At 46.0% G+C, this 19,615-nt stretch overlaps 1 protein-coding gene and 2 pseudogenes across 2 annotated transcripts in view; 1 reads left to right on the plus strand and 2 right to left on the minus strand.

Annotated features, from left to right (window-relative positions):
• Positions 1-19,615, minus strand: part of IRAG1 (inositol 1,4,5-triphosphate receptor associated 1) — a 124,091-nt gene that overhangs the window by 43,594 nt on the left and 60,882 nt on the right. For both annotated transcript variants that reach the window (XM_083164728.1, XM_083164727.1), the window contains exon 8: positions 18,856-19,443. In XM_083164728.1, the coding sequence (XP_083020854.1) occupies positions 18,856-19,443 (588 nt within the window). The remainder of the gene's footprint in view (positions 1-18,855; positions 19,444-19,615) is intronic.
• On the minus strand, positions 11,100-11,218 carry LOC146046571 (5S ribosomal RNA; annotated as a pseudogene).
• Positions 12,759-12,877, plus strand: LOC146046574 (5S ribosomal RNA; annotated as a pseudogene).

The following is a 19,615-nucleotide window of genomic DNA, read 5'->3' on the forward strand; positions in this document are numbered from 1 at the left end:
GGGGAGTAGGACCCGCCACCTGCACCGTCTCCTGTAACACTACACCAGCAGGTGAGGGGAGTAGGACCCGCCACCTGTAAGGTCTCCTGAAACACTACACCAGCAGGTGAGGGGAGAAGGACCCATCACCTGTACCATCTCCTGTAACACTAAACGAGCAGGTGAGGGGAGTAGGACCCGCCACCTGTACCGTCTCCTGTAACACTACACCAGCAGCTGAGGGGAGTAGGACCCGCCACCTGTAAGGTCTCCTGAAACACTACACCAGCAGGTGAGGGGAGTAGGACCCGCCACCTGTACCGTCTCCTGTAACACTACACCAGCAGGTGAGGGGAGTAGGACCCACCACCTGTACCGTCTCCTGTAACACTACACCAGAAGATGAGGGGAGTAGGACCCGCCACCTGTACCGTCTCCTGTAACACTACACCAGCAGGTGAGGGGAGTAGGACGTGCCACCTGTATCGTCTTCTGTAACACTACACCAGCAGGTGAAAGGACCTAGCTCCTTAGTGATATCACATTGATATATTAATTTACAGTATACTAATATGTAGTTCATTTATTTTCCTATTTATCACAGTTAGTGTGGCCAATCCCGGGATCGGGATCGGCGGGATCCCGGGATTTGGCCTAAAAAAGTCCGGGATTTCAATCCCGGGATTTCAGGATTAGACTGCGCATGCGCAGTCTAATGCCGGGCAGCGTCTGAGCACTCGCTCAGACGCTGCCCGGCTGTTCCCGTAACCTGACCCGGCGTGCGGCCTGCGTAGCGTGACAGTAGAGGTCACGCTGCGCAGGCCACACGTCACCAGTGACCGCCTACCCGCCTCTTCTCCGCCGCCCGCCAGCACGCCCGCCTGACTCCGCCCGCCTGCCCGCCTCTTCTCCGCCGCCCGCCTGCCTCCTCCTGCCTGCTGTCTTCTATGGAGGTGCACTTGCCGGGAGGCACCGTGCACCTCCAAACCCACTCCCGGCTGCCCGCCCGCACCCTAATGTAAGTAGATGTGCGGGTCGGCCGGAGTGGGTCCTATGCTAAAAATGTGTTTTTTTTTGGTGGGGATGCCAATCCCGGGATCCCGGGAATCCCGGGATTGAGCATTTTTCAATCCCGGGATTGAAAAAATGCCCCGGGATTGGCATCCCTAATCACAGTCAATACAGAGTTGAAACTGTCCTATAATTCCCATGGATTGTCTGTGTCATGCATTCTGCAATACCATGTACAGTATACTGTGGAAGATTCCATGCTATGGGATACCAGTAATTTATGTGATAGGAGAGCCCCCTTGTGGCCTTCATTGGAACTGATCAACAATAGTAACTGCATGGCCAGTAACAACAGTATAATACCGGTATAATACACAGTAACAGTACAATACCGGTATAATGCACAGTAACTGTACAATACCGGTATAATGCATAGTAACAGTACACTGCCGGTATAATGGACAGTAACAGTACAATACCGGTATAATGCACAGTAACAGTACAATACCGGTATAAAACTCAGTAACAGTACAATACTGGTATAATACACAGTAACAGTACACCGCTACACAGTAAAAGTACAATACAGGTATAATGTACAGTAACAGTACACTGACGGTATAATACACAGTAACAGTACAATGCCAATATAATAATACACAGTAACAGTATGCCGCCGGTATAACACACAGTAACAGTATGCTGCCGGGATAATACACAGTAACAGTACACTGCCGGTATAATGCACAGTAACAGTACACCACTGGTATAATAATACACAGTAAAAGTACACTGCCAGTATAATAATACACAGTAACAGTACACCGCCGGTATAATACACAGTAACAGTAAGCTGCCGGTATAATAATACACAGTAACAGTATACCGCTGGTTTAATACACAGTAACAGTACACTTCCGGTATACTGCACAGTAACAGTACACTGACGGTGTATAATGCACAGTAACAGTACACTGACGGTATAATGCACAGTAACAGTACACTGACGGTATACTGCACAGTAACAGTACACTGACTGTATAATGCACAGTAACAGTACACCGCTGGTATAATAATACACAGGAACAGTACATCGCTGGTATAATACACAGTAACAGTACACTGTCGGTATATTAATGCAGAGTAACAGTACACCGCTGGTATAATACACAGTAACAGCACACTGCCGGTATAATACACAGTAACAGTACACTGCTGGTATAATACACAGTAACAATATGCTGCCAGTATAATGCACAGTAACAGTACAATGCCGGTATAATGCACAGTAACGGTACACTGCCAGTATTATGCACAGTAACAGTACACTGCCGGTATAATACACAGTAACAGTACACTGTCGGTATAATACACAGTAACAGTACACTGTCGGTATAATACACAGTAACAGTACACTGTCGATATAATACACAGTAAGAGTACAATACAGGTATAATACACAGTAACAGTACAATGCCGGTATAATACACAGTAACCGTACACCGCCGGTATAATACACATTAACAGTACACTGTCGGTATAATACACAGTAACAGTACGCAGCTGGTGTAATGCGCAGTAACAGTTCAATGCCGGTATAATGCATAGTAACTGAACACTTCCGGTATAATAGACAGTATAATACACAGTAACAGTACACCACCAGTATAATACACAGTAACAGTACAATTCCGGTATTATACACAGTAACAGTACACTGCCGGTATAATGCACAGTAACAGTATAATGGACAGTAACAGTACACTGCCGGTGTAATACACAATAACAGTACACTGCCGGTATAATGCACAGTAACAGTACACTGCCGGTATAATACATAGTAACAGTACAATGGACAGTAACAGTACACTGCCTGTATAATGCACAGTAACAGTACACTGCCGGTATAATACACAGTAACAGTACAATGGACAGTAACAGTACACTCCTGGTATAATGTACAGTAAGAGTACACTGCCAGTTTAATACCCAGTAACAGTACACTGCCGGTATAATACACAGTAACAGTACACTGCCGGTATAATACACAGTAACAGTACACTGCCGATATAATGCACAGTAACAGTACCCTGCCGGTATAATAACACACAGTAACAGTACACTGACGGTATAATGCACAGTAACAGTACACTGCTGGTATAATGCACAGTAACAGTACCCTGCCGGTATAATACACAGTAACAGTACCCTGCCGGTATAATACACAGTAACAGTACGCTGCCGGTATAATAACACACAGTAACAGTACACTGCCGGTATGATGCACAGTAACAGTACGCTGCCGGTATAATGCACAGTAACAGTACACTGCCGGTATAATGCACTGTAACGGTACACTGCCAGTATTATGCACAGTAACAGTACACTGCCGGTATAATACACAGTAACAGTACACTGTCGATATAATACACAGTAAGAGTACAATGCCGGTATAATACACAGTAACCGTACACCGCCGGTATAATACACATTAACCGTACACTGTCGGTATAATACACAGTAACAGTACGCAGCCGGTGCAATGCACAGTAACAGTACGCAGCCGGTGCAATGCACAGTAACAGTTCAATGCCGGTATAATGCATAGTAACTGAACACTTCCGGTATAATAGACAGTATAATACACAGTAACAGTACACCACCAGTATAATACACAGTAACAGTACAATGCCGGTATTATACACAGTAACAGTACACTGCCGGTATAATGCACAGTAACAGTATAATGGACAGTAACAGTACACTGCCGGTGTAATACACAGTAACAGTACACTGCCGGTATAATGCACAGTAACAGTACACTGCCGGTATAATGCACAGTGACAGTACAATTGAAAGTAACAGTACCCTGCCGGTATAATACACAGTAACAGTACACTGCCGGTATAATACACAGTAACAGTACAATGGACAGTAACAGTATACTGCCGGTATAATGCACAGTAACAGTACACTGCCGGTATAATACACAGTAACAGTACAATGGACAGTAACAGTACACTCCTGGTATAATACACAGTAACAATACAATGCCGGTATAATGCACAGTATCAGTACACTGCCGGAATAATACACAGTAACAGTACACTGCCGGTATAATGCACAGTAACAGTACACTGCCGATATAATGCACAGTAACAGTACGCTGCCGGTCTAATACACAGTAACAGTACGCTGCCGGTATAATAACACACAGTAACAGTACACTGACGGTATAATGCACAGTAACAGTACACTGCCGATATAATGCACAGTAACAGTATGCTGCCGGTATAATACACAGTATCAGTACGCTGCCGGTATAATAACACACAGTAACAGTACACAGCCGGAATGATGCACAGTAATAGTACGCTGCCGGTATAATGCACAGTAACAGTACAATACCGGTATAATACACAGTAACAGTACACTGCCGGTATAATAATACACAGTAACAGTACACTGCCGGTATAATACACAGTAACAGTACACTGCCGGTATAATAATACACAGTAACAGTACACTGCTGGTATAATGCACAGTAACAGTACACTGCCGGTATAATACACAGTAACAGTACACTGCCGGTATATTAATGCACAGTAATAGTACACTGCCAGTATAAATCACAGTAACAGTACAATACCGGTATAATGCACAGTAACCGTACAATACCGGTATAATGCACAGTAACAATACACTGCCGGTATAATACACAGTAACAGTACACTGCTGGTATAATACACAACAACTGTACAATGCCAGTATAATAATACACAGTAACAGTACACCACTACACAGTAACAATACAATACCGGTATAATGCACAGTAACAGTACACTGCCAGTATAATACACAGTAACAGTACACTGCCAGTATAATGCACAGTAACAGTACACTGCCATATAATACACAGTAACAGTACACTGCCATATACAGTAATACACAGTAACAGTACACTGCCGGTATAATACACAGTAACAGTACACCGCTGGTATAATACACAGTAACAGTACACTGCCGCTCAGTGGCGTAACTATATACATGTGGGCCCCATAGCAAAAGTTTATTTGGGCCCCTATTCATCACCTAATACTGAAAAATATATATAGCACATGATACTTTGACAGGCAAGGTGGGCCCCTCTCAGCTCTGGGCCCCATAACAGCTGCAACCCCTGCACCTATGGTAGTTACGCCCTTGCTGCCGATATAATACACAGTAACAGTACACCGCCGGTATAATGCACAGTAACAGTACGCCGCCGGTATAATACACAGTAACAGTACACCACCGGTATAATACACAGTAACAGTACACCGCCGGTATAATGCACAATAACAGTACACCGCCGGTATAATGCACAGTAACAGTACACCGCCGGTATAATACACAGTAACAGTACACCACCGGTATAATACACAGTAACAGTACACTGCCGGTATAATGCACAATAACAGTACACCGCCGGTATAATGCACAGTAACAGTACACCGCCGGTATAATACACAGTAACAGTACACCGCCGGTATAATACACAGTAACAGTACACCGCTGGTATAATACACATTAACAGTACACCGCTGGTATAATACACAGTAACAGTACACCGTTGGTATAATACACATTAACATTACGCCACCGGTATAATACACAGTAACAGTACACTGCTTATATAATACACAGTAACAGTACGCTGCCGGTATAATACACAGTAACAGTACACCGCCGGTATAATACACAGTAACAGTACACCGCCGGTATAATACACAGTAACAGTACACCGCCGGTATAATACACAGTAACAGTACGCCACCGGTATAATACACAGTAACAGTACACTGCTTATATAATACACAGTAACAGTACGCTGCCGGTATAATACACAGTAACAGTACACCGCCGGTATAATACACAGTAACAGTACACCACCGGTATAATACACAGTATCAGTACACTGCTTATATAATACACAGTAACAGTATGCTGCCGGTATAATACACAGTAACAGTACACTGCCGGTATAATACACAGTAACAGTACACCACCGGTATAATACACAGTAACAGTACACTGCCGGTATAATGCACAATAACAGTACACCGCCGGTGTAATGCACAGTAACAGTACACCGCCGGTATAATACACAGTAACAGTACACCGCCGGTATAATACACAGTAACAGTACACCGCTGGTATAATACACAGTAACAGTACACCGCCGGTATAATACACAGTAACAGTACACCGCCGGTATAATACACAGTAACAGTACACTGCCGGTATAATGCACAATAACAGTACACCGCCGGTATAATGCAAAGTAACAGTACACCGCCGGTATAATACACAGTAACAGTACACCGCCGGTATAATACACAGTAACAGTACACCGCTGGTATAATACACATTAACAGTACACCGCTGGTATAATACACAGTAACAGTACACCGTTGGTATAATACACATTAACATTACGCCACCGGTATAATACACAGTAACAGTACACTGCTTATATAATACACAGTAACAGTACGCTGCCGGTATAATACACAGTAACAGTACACCGCCGGTATAATACACAGTAACAGTACACCGCCGGTATAATACACAGTAACAGTACACCGCCGGTATAATACACAGTAACAGTACGCCACCGGTATAATACACAGTAACAGTACACTGCTTATATAATACACAGTAACAGTACGCTGCCGGTATAATACACAGTAACAGTACACCGCCGGTATAATACACAGTAACAGTACACCACCGGTATAATACACAGTATCAGTACACTGCTTATATAATACACAGTAACAGTATGCTGCCGGTATAATACACAGTAACAGTACACTGCCGGTATAATACACAGTAACAGTACACCACCGGTATAATACACAGTAACAGTACACTGCCGGTATAATGCACAATAACAGTACACCGCCGGTGTAATGCACAGTAACAGTACACCGCCGGTATAATACACAGTAACAGTACACCGCCGGTATAATACACAGTAACAGTACGCCACCGGTATAATACACAGTAACAGTACACTGCTTATATAATACACAGTAACAGTACGCTGCCGGTATAATACACAGTAACAGTACACCGCCGGTATAATACACAGTAACAGTACACCGCCGGTATAATACACAGTAACAGTACGCCACCGGTATAATACACAGTAACAGTACACTGCTTATATAATACACAGTAACAGTACGCTGCCGGTATAATACACAGTAACAGTACGCTGCCGGTATAATACACAGTAACAGTACACCACCAGTATAATACACAGTAACAGTACGCCACCGGTATAATACACAGTATCAGTACACTGCTTATATAATACACAGTAACAGTATGCTGCCGGTATAATACACAGTAACAGTACACTGCTTATATAATACACAGTAACAGTATGCTGCCGGTATAATACACAGTAACAGTACACTGCCGGTATAATACACAGTAACAGTTCACCACCGGTATAATACACAGTAACAGTACACTGCCGGTATGATACTCACTAATGAAACAATGAAGGTATATGGCCATGAAAGGTAATTATGTAATGATTGCAGTAAGAGACCATAGACTTGGCGGGGTGCAGATCATGGCAGATATCAGAGGTAGCCTCGGGATTTGGCCATCTGAAGCTGGAACTTGCTGACTGTAATGCATTGTGATAGAGCGGAGGGCAGGACAGAACGATATCAGCATTGTGTTTGAAGGGGGAATTCCACATACCTCATTCTCTATATTCCAGGAATATAAAAGCATTCACTGACACATTCCACAGGAGCACAGGTGTATTCACTACCCACTGACACATTTACCAGATCACCTAGCAGGGGCACAGGTGTACCCCTTACTCACAGACACATTTCCCAGATCACCCAGCAGGGGCACAGGTGTACTCATTACTCACTAACACATTTCCCAGATCATCCAGCAGGGGCACAGGTGTACTCATTACTCACTAACACATTTCCCAGATCACCCAGCAGAGGCACAGGTGTACTCATTACTCACTTACACATTTCTCAGATCACCCAGCAGAGGCACAGGTGTACTCCTTACTCACTGACACATTTCCCAGATCACCCAGCAGGGGCACAGGTGTACTCATTACTCACTAACACATTTCCCAGATCACCCAGCAGGGGCACAGGTGTACTCATTACTCACTGACACATGTCCCAGGTCACCCAGCAGGTGCACAGGTGTACTCCTTACTCGCTGTCACATTTCCCAGATCACCTAGCAGGAGCACAGGTGTACTCCTTACTCACTGACACATGTCCCAGGTCACCCAGCAGGTGCACAGGTGTACTCCTTACTCGCCGTCACATTTCCCAGATCACCCAGCAGGGGCACAGGTGTACTCCTCACTAGCTGACACATTTCCCAGATCACACAGCAGGTGCACAGGTGTACTCATTATGCACTGACACATTTCCCAGATCACCCAGCAGGGGCACAGGTGTACTCATTACTCACTGACACATTTCCCAGATCACCTAGCAGGAGCACAGGTGTACTCCTTACTCACTGACACATGTCCCAGGTCACCTAGCAGGAGCACAGGTGTACTCCTTACTCACTGACACATTTCCCAGGTCACCCAGCAGGGGCACAGGTGTACTCCTTACTCACTGACATTTCTCAGGTCACATAGCAGGGGCACAGGTGTACTCCTTACTCACTGACATTTCTCAGGTCACGTAGCAGGGGCACAGGTGTACTCATTACTCACTGACATTTCCCAGATCACCTAGCAGGGGCACAGGTGTACTCCTTACTGACTGACACATTTCCCAGATCACCTTGCAGGGGCACAGGTGTACTCATTACTCACTGACACATTTCCCAGCTCATCTAGCAGGGGCACAGGTGTACTCATTACTAGCTGACACATTTCCCAGGTCACCCAGCAGGGGCACAGGTGTACTCATTACTCACTGACACATTTCCCAGATCACCTAGCAGGTGCACAGGTGTACTCATTACTCACTGACACATTTCCCAGATCACCTAGCAGGTGCACAGGTGTACTCATTACTCACTGACACATTTCCCAGATCACCTAGCAGGTGCACAGGTGTACTCATTACTCACTGACACATTTCCCAGATCACCTAGCAGGTGCACAGGTGTACTCATTACTCACTGACACATTTCCCAGATCACCCAGCAGGGGCACAGGTGTACTCATTGCTCACTGACACATGTCCCAGGACACCCAGCAGGGGCACAGGTGTACTCATTACTCACTGACACATTTCCCAGATCGCCTAGCAGGAGCACAGGTGTACTCATTACTCACTGACACATTTCCCAGATCACCTAGCAGGGGCACATGTGTACTCATTACTCACTGACACATTTCCCAGATCACCTAGCAGGGGCACAGGTGTACTCATTATTCCTGACACATTTCCCAGATCACCTAGCAGGGGCACAGGTGTACTCATTACTCACTGACACATGTCCCAGGTCACCTAGCAGGAGCACGGGTGTACTCATTACTCACTGACACATGTCCCAGGTCACCCAGCAGGGGCACAGGTGTACTCATTACTCACTGACACATTTCCCAGATCACCTAGCAGGGGCACAGGTGTACTCCTTACTCACTGACACATTTCCCAGGTCACCCAGCAGGGGCACAGGTGTACTCCTTACTCACTGACATTTCTCAGGTCGCCTAGCAGGGGCACGGGTGTACTCATTACTCACTGACACATTTCCCAGATCACCTAGCAGGGGCACAGGTGTACTCATTATTCCTGACACATTTCCCAGATCACCTAGCAGGGGCACAGGTGTACTCATTACTCACTGACACATGTCCCAGGTCACCTAGCAGGAGCACGGGTGTACTCATTACTCACTGACACATGTCCCAGGTCACCCAGCAGGGGCACAGGTGTACTCATTACTCACTGACACATTTCCCAGATCACCTAGCAGGGGCACAGGTGTACTCCTTACTCACTGACACATTTCCCAGGTCACCCAGCAGGGGCACAGGTGTACTCCTTACTCACTGACATTTCTCAGGTCGCCTAGCAGGGGCACGGGTGTACTCATTACTCACTGACACATTTCCCAGGTCACCTAGCAGGGGCACAGGTGTACTCCTTACTCACTGACACATTTCCCAGATCACCCAGCAGGGGCACAGGTGTACTCATTACTCACTGACACATTTCCCAGATCACCCAGCAGGGGCACAGGTGTACTCATTACTCACTGACACATTTCCCAGGTCACCTAGCAGGGGCACAGGTGTACTTCTTACTCGCCTTCACATTTCCCATATCACCTAGCAGGGGCACAGGTGTACTCATTACTCACTAACACATTTCCCAGATCATCTAGCAGGGGCACAGGTGTACTCCTTACTCACTGACACATTTCTCAGGTCGCCTAGCAGGGGCACAGGTGTACTCATTACTCACTGACACATTTCCCAGGTCACCTAGCAGGGGCACAGGTGTACTCCTTACTCGCCTTCACATTTCCCATATCACCTAGCAGGGGCACAGGTGTACTCATTACTCACTAACACATTTGACTGAGGGTGGGTTTGTTTTGTGTTTGCAAGAAGCAAAACAAAGGAAAGTAAACGCTTTTTGGGCGCACTCTTTGAAAATGTAATGTATATTTATTTATATTTAAAACATAACTTTTAATGTGGACTTGTTATGATACAATGGCATGGCGCATGAATACAATAAACATTGTTCTAAGTCTCCTGGTTGTTTTTGTTGTGTGGTACTAATAAATGATAATTACTGATACATATATCAATTTTAAAGTTTACCACACGTGTAATTTATCATTTGTTGCATGTAGTCATCAGAGGTATAATAACCAGAGTGACCAAAGGTGGCAAAAATGAGTTAGTTGCCCCAAACTGTTACACAGATTGGGGTTCAGTAACCCCACGTTACTGGGTGGCTCTATCAGTGAGCTGAAAATAATTACAATTATTGCCTGTATTGGCCAACAAAAAATATTTTCTTATTGAAATCGAGCAGTAGGCGGCTTCTGTGCTGTTTGTCTGTTGACTGGGATACCTAGGTATAGTACCACACCTGGACTTCTCCAGGGGTCACCCACCTGGATACTGCCCTGGCCCTTCACTGCTTGGCTTCCAAGTTCGAGACGGGTTTGGGCACACCAGTGAGGTATGATGGTATACTTATTTAAGAGTTGCGTCACGACCCAACAGCTCAGGTTAACTGCTGGATAACATCCAAAAAGCTGGAAGTTAACCCAATAATTTGGGACAGAAAAACAAGGGATTATATATGTATCACACCAGTGACCCTGGTATCATGTGCATACAATTTGAGGTTCAATTATTCGCAGCAGGTAATATGGTAAAAAAAGCTGGATACGCTAATTAGGTATTTGGGTAATAAGTTTGCTATGACCTGGTTGTTAATGCAGCTCAGGTTCCAGTGTGTGTCTCACACTTTTGTTAGTAACACATAAACATGATTTTGGTTACAGTGCATTTAGAATGGATTAGTCAGAGGTTTTGATACAATTGGTTGGTAATTTGACATTAGGTCACAGTGTATCACAGAAACAATGTTGATATGCTTTGATCCTCCGGAGGCACTGTAACTTGCTAATGACAGGTGGCTGAGTGCGAGTTTTAATCAAAAACAGCCAAATCAATCCTCAAGAATGAACCCGGATACAGTGTTAGTGACTGACACAATAAATGTCTGATGTAGCGACGAACTGCATGAAGAAGCCAACGGAGGCGAAACACGTGTTCAAGCAGGCGCCCCACGTTACCCCCACTCGAGTGAGACGGACCTGTGCTCTCTCATCTAAATCCCCCTGCATACAGCCGACTTTGGGAATCTCCAACCCGCAAGCTCGCGTCCTGACGCCCGCCGCGATGTACGGCGGCAACTGAACTGATCACAAGCCGCTGTTATCTCTCATTTATCCATCAGGACGGATCGCCGCACTCCCCCAGCCGCATCTTGATCAGAGACTGCCCACACCGCACGAGCAATCGGGCTCTCGGGATCTATCTCCCCTGCCGGCACACCAGAGGTTAAGGTACAGGAGTTGCCACAGTCTGAACCTTCAGCTGTGGTACACTCCAAAAACGCTATTATTATACCATTGTCTATTTAAAAGCCAGGTTCTATTATCTGCATTATTGGCTAAATCGCTACATCAGACATTTATTGTGTCAGTCACTAACACTGTATCCGGGTTCATTCTTGAGGATTGATTTGGCTGTTTTTGATTAAAACTCGCACTCAGCCACCTGTCATTAGCAAGTTACAGTGCCTCCGGAGGATCAAAGCATATCAACATTGTTTCTGTGATACACTGTGACCTAATGTCAAATTACCAACCAATTGTATCAAAACCTCTGACTAATCCATTCTAAATGCACTGTAACCAAAATCATGTTTATGTGTTACTAACAAAAGTGTGAGACACACACTGGAACCTGAGCTGCATTAACAACCAGGTCATAGCAAACTTATTACCCAAATACCTAATTAGCGTATCCAGCTTTTTTTACCATATTACCTGCTGCGAATAATTGAACCTCAAATTGTATGCACATGATACCAGGGTCACTGGTGTGATACATATATAATCCCTTGTTTTTCTGTCCCAAATTATTGGGTTAACTTCCAGCTTTTTGGATGTTATCCAGCAGTTAACCTGAGCTGTTGGGTCGTGACGCAACTCTTAAATAAGTATACCATCATACCTCACTGGTGTGCCCAAACCCGTCTCGAACTTGGAAGCCAAGCAGTGAAGGGCCAGGGCAGTATCCAGGTGGGTGACCCCTGGAGAAGTCCAGGTGTGGTACTATACCTAGGTATCCCAGTCAACAGACAAACAGCACAGGAGCCGCCTACTGCTCGATTTCAATAAGAAAATATTTTTTGTTGGCCAATACAGGCAATAATTGTAATTATTTTCAGCTCACTGATAGAGCCACCCAGTAACGTGGGGTTACTGAACCCCAATCTGTGTAACAGTTTGGGGCAACTAACTCATTTTTGCCACCTTTGGTCACTCTGGTTATTATACCTCTGATGACTACATGCAACAAATGATAAATTACACGTGTGGTAAACTTTAAAATTGATATATGTATCAGTAATTATCATTTATTAGTACCACACAACAAAAACAACCAGGAGACTTAGAACAATGTTTATTGTATTCATGCGCCATGCCATTGTATCATAACAAGTCCACATTAAAAGTTATGTTTTAAATATAAATAAATATACATTACATTTTCAAAGAGTGCGCCCAAAAAGCGTTTACTTTCCTTTGTTTTGCTTCTTGCAAACACAAAACAAACCCACCCTCAGTTATTGTTACTGAACGCTGGGCGCACCACCAACCATATAACCACCAGTATTTTTTGACTATGTGGTTTCTATGTTGGTCACAATAAATTGGCTAAAATAATATCACTCGAACAATTGTTTCAGCTGTGCGGGCCCTTTCCCACTCTTTCCTTCACTAACACATTTCCCAGATCATCTAGCAGGGGCACAGGTGTACTCCTTACTCACTGACACATTTCCAAGATCACCCAGCAGGTGCACAGGTGTACTCATTACTCACTGACACATTTCCCAGATCACCTAGCAGGGGCACAGGTGTACTCATTACTCACTGACACATGTCCCAGGTCACCTAACAGGAGCACAGGTGTACTCCTTACTCACTGACACATGTTCCAGGTCGCCTAGCAGGGGCACAGGTGTACTCCTTACTCACTGACACATTTCCCAGATCACCTAGCAGCGGCACAGGTGTACTCCTTACTCACTGACACATGTCCCAGGTCACCTAGCAGGAGCACAGGTGTACTCATTACTCACTGACACATTTACCAGGTCACCCAGCAGGGGTACATGTGTACTTATTACTCACTGACACATTTCCCAGGTCACCCAGCAGGTGCACATGTGTACTCATTACCCACTGACACATTTCCCAGATCATCTAGCAGGGGCACAGGTGTACTCATTACTCACTGGCACATTTCCCAGATCATCTAGCAGGGGCACAGGTGTACTCCTTACTCACTGCCACAGGTGGAGCAAATTATTTTACTTGTGTTTCTTTTCCCTGTGACCAAATCTAGTACACATGAACAGTCTGTGGCCCTGTTTGGGAGACTATGTTTAGATAACCAGATGCACTTTTAGTGTATATTTTACTGTATTTTTTCTTTTTGATATATCATAATTCTTATAGTTATCTATTTATCAAGTTATTTGTCAATGTATGCACTTATTCTGCTTCTTTTTATAAAGAATAGGACATTCGCATGGGCCATTAATTGTTCCATGAAAGTTAAAAATGTGAATCGAAAGTGTAACACCCCTTTCACAGCACAACTAATTACCGGGTACAAGCCGGTTTGACCCGGTAATTAGTGCATACTTGCCTACTTTTGAAAACTAGTTTCAGGGAGATTATAGTTGGAAATAGAATTTTGCACAGTGCCCCATTGATGGGGCGTGTCATGCTCCACCCAAAGGGTGTGTCTAGTTCCATATATGGAGAGATTGTGAAAAGAGATTGTGAACGTGGCACCTAGAAGCGTGGGTGTGTACCGCTACATCTCAGAGGAATCTTTTAATATGACTTATATCCAAATGTAGATGAGCCCCAAAGCAGTTAGTAAGAGGTATACTTGGTAAAGTGGTAAAGGTAAATGTTGCTGATGATTCAATGTAAATGTAACTATCTCTTATTTCTTTTTTCCCCAAAAATGTAATAGTGTAATGTGGGCTAGGTGACATGAGGGAGATTGCTAGACTAATGAGGGAGAGAGGGAGATTGCTGCTATGTCTGGGATTCTCCTGCAGAATGCCGGAGGGTAGGCAACTATGAATTAGTGCGATGTGAAAGGGGTTACCGGGTTCCGCAAATGGGTAGCAACACGGCAAAACAAACCGGTAAAAAAGAAGGGTTCTTACCGGTTCGTTGCTGTGTTGCTGCGCAGTGTGAATGGATTAAACAGGTCGAGCGACCCGTTTCCTGCTCACAGTATGAAGGAGGCAGCGCTTGAAGCAGCGTCAGCTCTAAGCGCTGCCTCCTCCCCTGCCCCCAATGACGCGCCAACTCCCCACCATGCCCCCGGATAACGTCAGCGAACCATCAGTATTGCTGGTTTGCTGTGGGGATGTGAACATCCCAAAATGCAGGGTTGTGCCAGGACTGAGCCGTTTCAAAGTCCTGGTGCGACCCTGCATTTTGCAATGTGAAAGCAGTACAATTTAACTAGACAATTTTATATAAATGCAAATCCAAACCAGGGTTGCCGACCCTCCCGGAATTTCCGGGAGTCTCCCGAAAATCGGGTCCCCCCGGATCGCGGCATTCCTCGGGTCTCAGAGGAGGGGGCGGAGCTAAAACGGCACAATCGCGTCATTTTAGCCCCGCCCCCTCCATGGAGATCCGTGAATTCGCTGGTTCACCATCATGGGGGCAGGGCTTAGTGATGTCACTGTTAAGCCCTGCCCCCCGAGCGGCTGCTGAAACTCTCCTCTCCGGGCTTCTCCCGGAGAGGAGAATAATAAAGTCGGCAACCCTGATCCAAACAAAAGAACAATGGGCCTTATTTTGGTTCATTCTTTCTGACAAAATCCTTCTTAGATGGGCAAAACCATGTGCACTGCAGGTGGGGCAGATGTAACTTGTGCAGATATAATTAGATTTGGGTGGGGTTTTACTTCAAAGTGAGATCTATATTGCAGTGTAAAAATAAAGCAGTCAGTATTTTCCCTGCACAGAAACAAAATGACTCACCCAAATCTAATTCTCTCTGCACATGTTACATCTGCCCCCCCTGCAGTGTACATGGTTTTGTCCATCTAAGAAGGATTTTGTCAGAAAGAATGAACCAAAATAAGGCCCAATGTAACACAGCTACAATTTTGTATAACTTCCTTGTGATGGGGTCTGACAGGCAATACTATAAATAATGTAAATTACCACCTTGTTTAAACCCTGCAAACTTTACACATCTCAATGACAAATACCTGGGATTTTATTGAGCTTATCTCAAAAACATAAGGATCACCACCATTACCAAGGTCTTCTCACAGCATACCACACAACGTGACCCCCTCCAGGAGGACACAATGCTCTGCTCCTTAATGTATGATTTCCAACACCTGTGGTGAGCTGTGTAATTGATAAGAAAGATGTTCCATCCCAGGTGATGGCAATCATACATTACCAGGGAAGTGCAAGAGCAGAGCATTGTGTCCCTCCTGGAGAGGGTCATGTTGGGAGGTATGTCACAGTATTGTAACTAGCTGTTTGTAGGCCAAATAGCAAAAGTTTATAAGGGCCCCTATGCACCACCCATTGGTGAAAAATTTATAAAGCCCATGTTAATTGGACTGGAAAGGTGGCTCCTCTCAGCTCTTGGCCCCATAGTAGCTGCACCCCCTGCAACTATGGTAGCTACACCGCAGTATATAACACATGTACCTGTGACAGGGAAGGTGGCCCCTCTCAGCTCTGGGCCCCATAGCAGCTGCACCCCTTGCACCTATGGTAGCTACACCTTGTATATAATACATATAACTGTGACAGGGAAGGTGGCCCCTCTCAGCTCTGGTCCCATAGCAGCTGCACTCCCTGCACCTATGGTAGCTACACCCCTGTATATAACACATGTAACTGTCACAGGGAAGGTGGCCCCTCTCAGCTCTGGGCCCCATAGCAGCTGCACTCCCTGCACCTATGGTAGCTACACCCCTGTATATAACACATGTAACTGTGACAGGGAAGGTGGCCCCTCTCAGCTCTGAGCCCATAGCAGCTGCACTCCCTGCACCTATGGTAGCTACACCCTGTATATAACACATGTAACTGTGACAGGGAAGGTGGTCCCTCTCAGCTCTGGCCCCATAGCAGCTGCACCCCCTGCACCTATGGTAGCTACACCCTGTATATAACACATGTAACTGTGACAGGGAAGGTGGCCCCTCTCAGCTCTGGTCCCATAGTAGCTGCACTCCCTGCACCTATGGTAGTTACACCCCTGTATATAACACATGTAACTGTGACAGGGAAGGTGGCCCCTCTCAGCTCTGGCCCTACAGCAGCTGCACCCCCTGCATCTATGGTAGCTACACCCTGTATATAACACATGTAACTGTGAGGGGGAAGGTGGCCCCTCTCAGCTCTGGGCCCCATAGCAGCTGCAATCCCTGCACCTATGGTAGCTACACCCTGTATATAACACATGTAACTGTGACAGGGAAGGTGGCTCCTCTCAGCTCTGGGCCCATAGCAGCTGCACTCCCTGCACCTATGGTAACTACACCCCTGTATATAACACATGTAAATGTGACAGGGAAGGTGACCCCCTCAGCTCTGGGCCCCATAGCAGCTGCAACCCTTGCACCTATGGTAGCTACACCCCTGTATATAACACATGTAACTGTGACAGGGAAGGTGGCCCCTCTCAGCTCTGGGCCCATAGCAGCTGCACCCCCTGCACCTATGGTAGGTGCACCCCTGTATATAACACATATAACTGTGACAGGGAAGGTGGCCCCTCCCAGCTCTGGTCCCATAGCAGCTGTACTCCCTGCACCTATGGTAGCTACACTTTGTATAAAATACATATAACTGTGACAGGGAAGGTGACCCCTCTCAGCTCTGGTCCCATAGCAGCTGCACTCCCTGCACCTATGGTAGGTGCACCCCTGTATATAACACATATAACTGTGACAGGGAAGGTGGCCCCTCTCAGCTCTGGTCCCATAGCAGCTGCACTCCCTGCATCTATGGTAACTACACCCCTATATAGAACACATGTAACTGTGACAGGGAAGGTGGCCCCTCTCAGCTCTGGCCCTACAGCAGCTGCACCCCCTGCATCTATGGTAGCTACACCCTGTATATAACACATGTAACTGTGAGGGGGAAGGTGGCCCCTCTCAGCTCTGGGCCCCATAGCAGCTGCACTCCCTGCACCTATGGTAACTACACCCCTGTATATAACACATGTAACTGTGACAGGGAAGGTGGCTCCTCTCAGCTCTGGGCCCCATAGCAGCGCCACTCCCTGCACCTATGGTAACTACACCCCTGTATATAACACATGTAACTGTGACAGGGAAGGTGGCTCCTCTCAGCTCTGGGCCCCATAGCAGCGCCACTCCCTGCACCTATGGTAGCTACACCCTGTATATAACACATGTAACTGTGACAGGAAAGGTCACCTCTCTCAGCTCTGGGCCCATAGCAGCTGAACTCCCTGCACCTATGGTAGCTACACCCATGTATATAACACATGTAACTGTGAAAGGGAAGGTGGCACCTCTCAGCTCTGGGCCCATAGCAGCTCCACCCCTGCACCTATGGTAACTACACCCCTGTATATAACACATGTAACTGTGACAGGGAAGGTGGCCCCTCCCAGCTCTGGGCCCAATAGCAGCTGCACTCCCTGCATCTATGGTAGCTACACCCTGTATATAACACATGTAACTGTGACAGGGAAGGTGGCCCCTCTCAGCTCTGGGCCCCATAGCAGCTGCACTCCCTGCACCTATGGTAGGTGCACCCCTGTATATAACACATATAACTGTGACAGGGAAGGTGGCGCCTTTTAGCTCTGGCCCCATAGCAGATACACTTCCTGCACCTATGGTAGTTGCTGCACCTATGGTAGGTATGGTTGTCTACTTGTCCATTAATGAATGTTTGCTAACTTGCTGGACATCTTCATTCTGAGCAAAAACCAACCCACATGAATTCACCACAATAAGTTCCCGTATACTCCTCGTATCTTACCTCTCTCAGCTTGGTCAGTTTCTGAAGTCGGACCGGTTGAATATGGAAATCCTTCAGCTCTGAAAATTTTGGAATCTTATCGTTGCATTTATATTGATTAGTTAGGAAATCCTTATCAGGTGACTCCAAACTTGACTTATTTTTCTGTTCTGGCGCCACACTGTCCCAAGAGAGGGCTCTCAGTAAAGGGGGCCGGGTCCCACCAGCCAGAAGTTCAACTCGAGATACAAACTTGGGGTCCGTAGAGCGTTGAGGAAGATCTTGTACATGAAACCCAACGTTAGGACCAGGTGGCACCTGTAGGTGGTGGCCTCGGGGAAGATCCGTTTCTTTAGCTTTCTTTAGAATTGATTTCCCAAACTCTGGTTCAGGACTATTTAGAGTTCTGCCTAAAGTAGGTTTGACGCTGTCTGGAGATCCAGCTTTGTACATATTGTTCATGTGCTTAAGAGGGTCAAAGTTCTCCTTCTGCTCGGAAAGGGTCTCCTTGGAGGCCGCTACAAAGCTGTGAGGACGAGGAGTCAGCCTTCCTTGAGAAATCTTCCTCTGATCGTTCTGCTTCCGATCTGTTAACCCCTTTGTGGCATTCTGGGAAGATGAAAATAAAGATCTCTTGACAAACAGCATGACAGTAATACAGATCGGGTGTGGTATAACAGTTCTGTACCACATTAAAGAAGCTAGTCAATAGGTCGACATGCGTTAGGTCAACAGGTGAAAAATCTGCAATGATCGCCACAAAACATGACCGCCACAAGAA

The sequence above is a fragment of the Crinia signifera genome, chromosome 11 (genome assembly GCF_055691185.1).
Source record: "Crinia signifera chromosome 11, ASM5569118v1, whole genome shotgun sequence".
Classification (NCBI taxonomy): domain Eukaryota; kingdom Metazoa; phylum Chordata; class Amphibia; order Anura; family Myobatrachidae; genus Crinia; species Crinia signifera.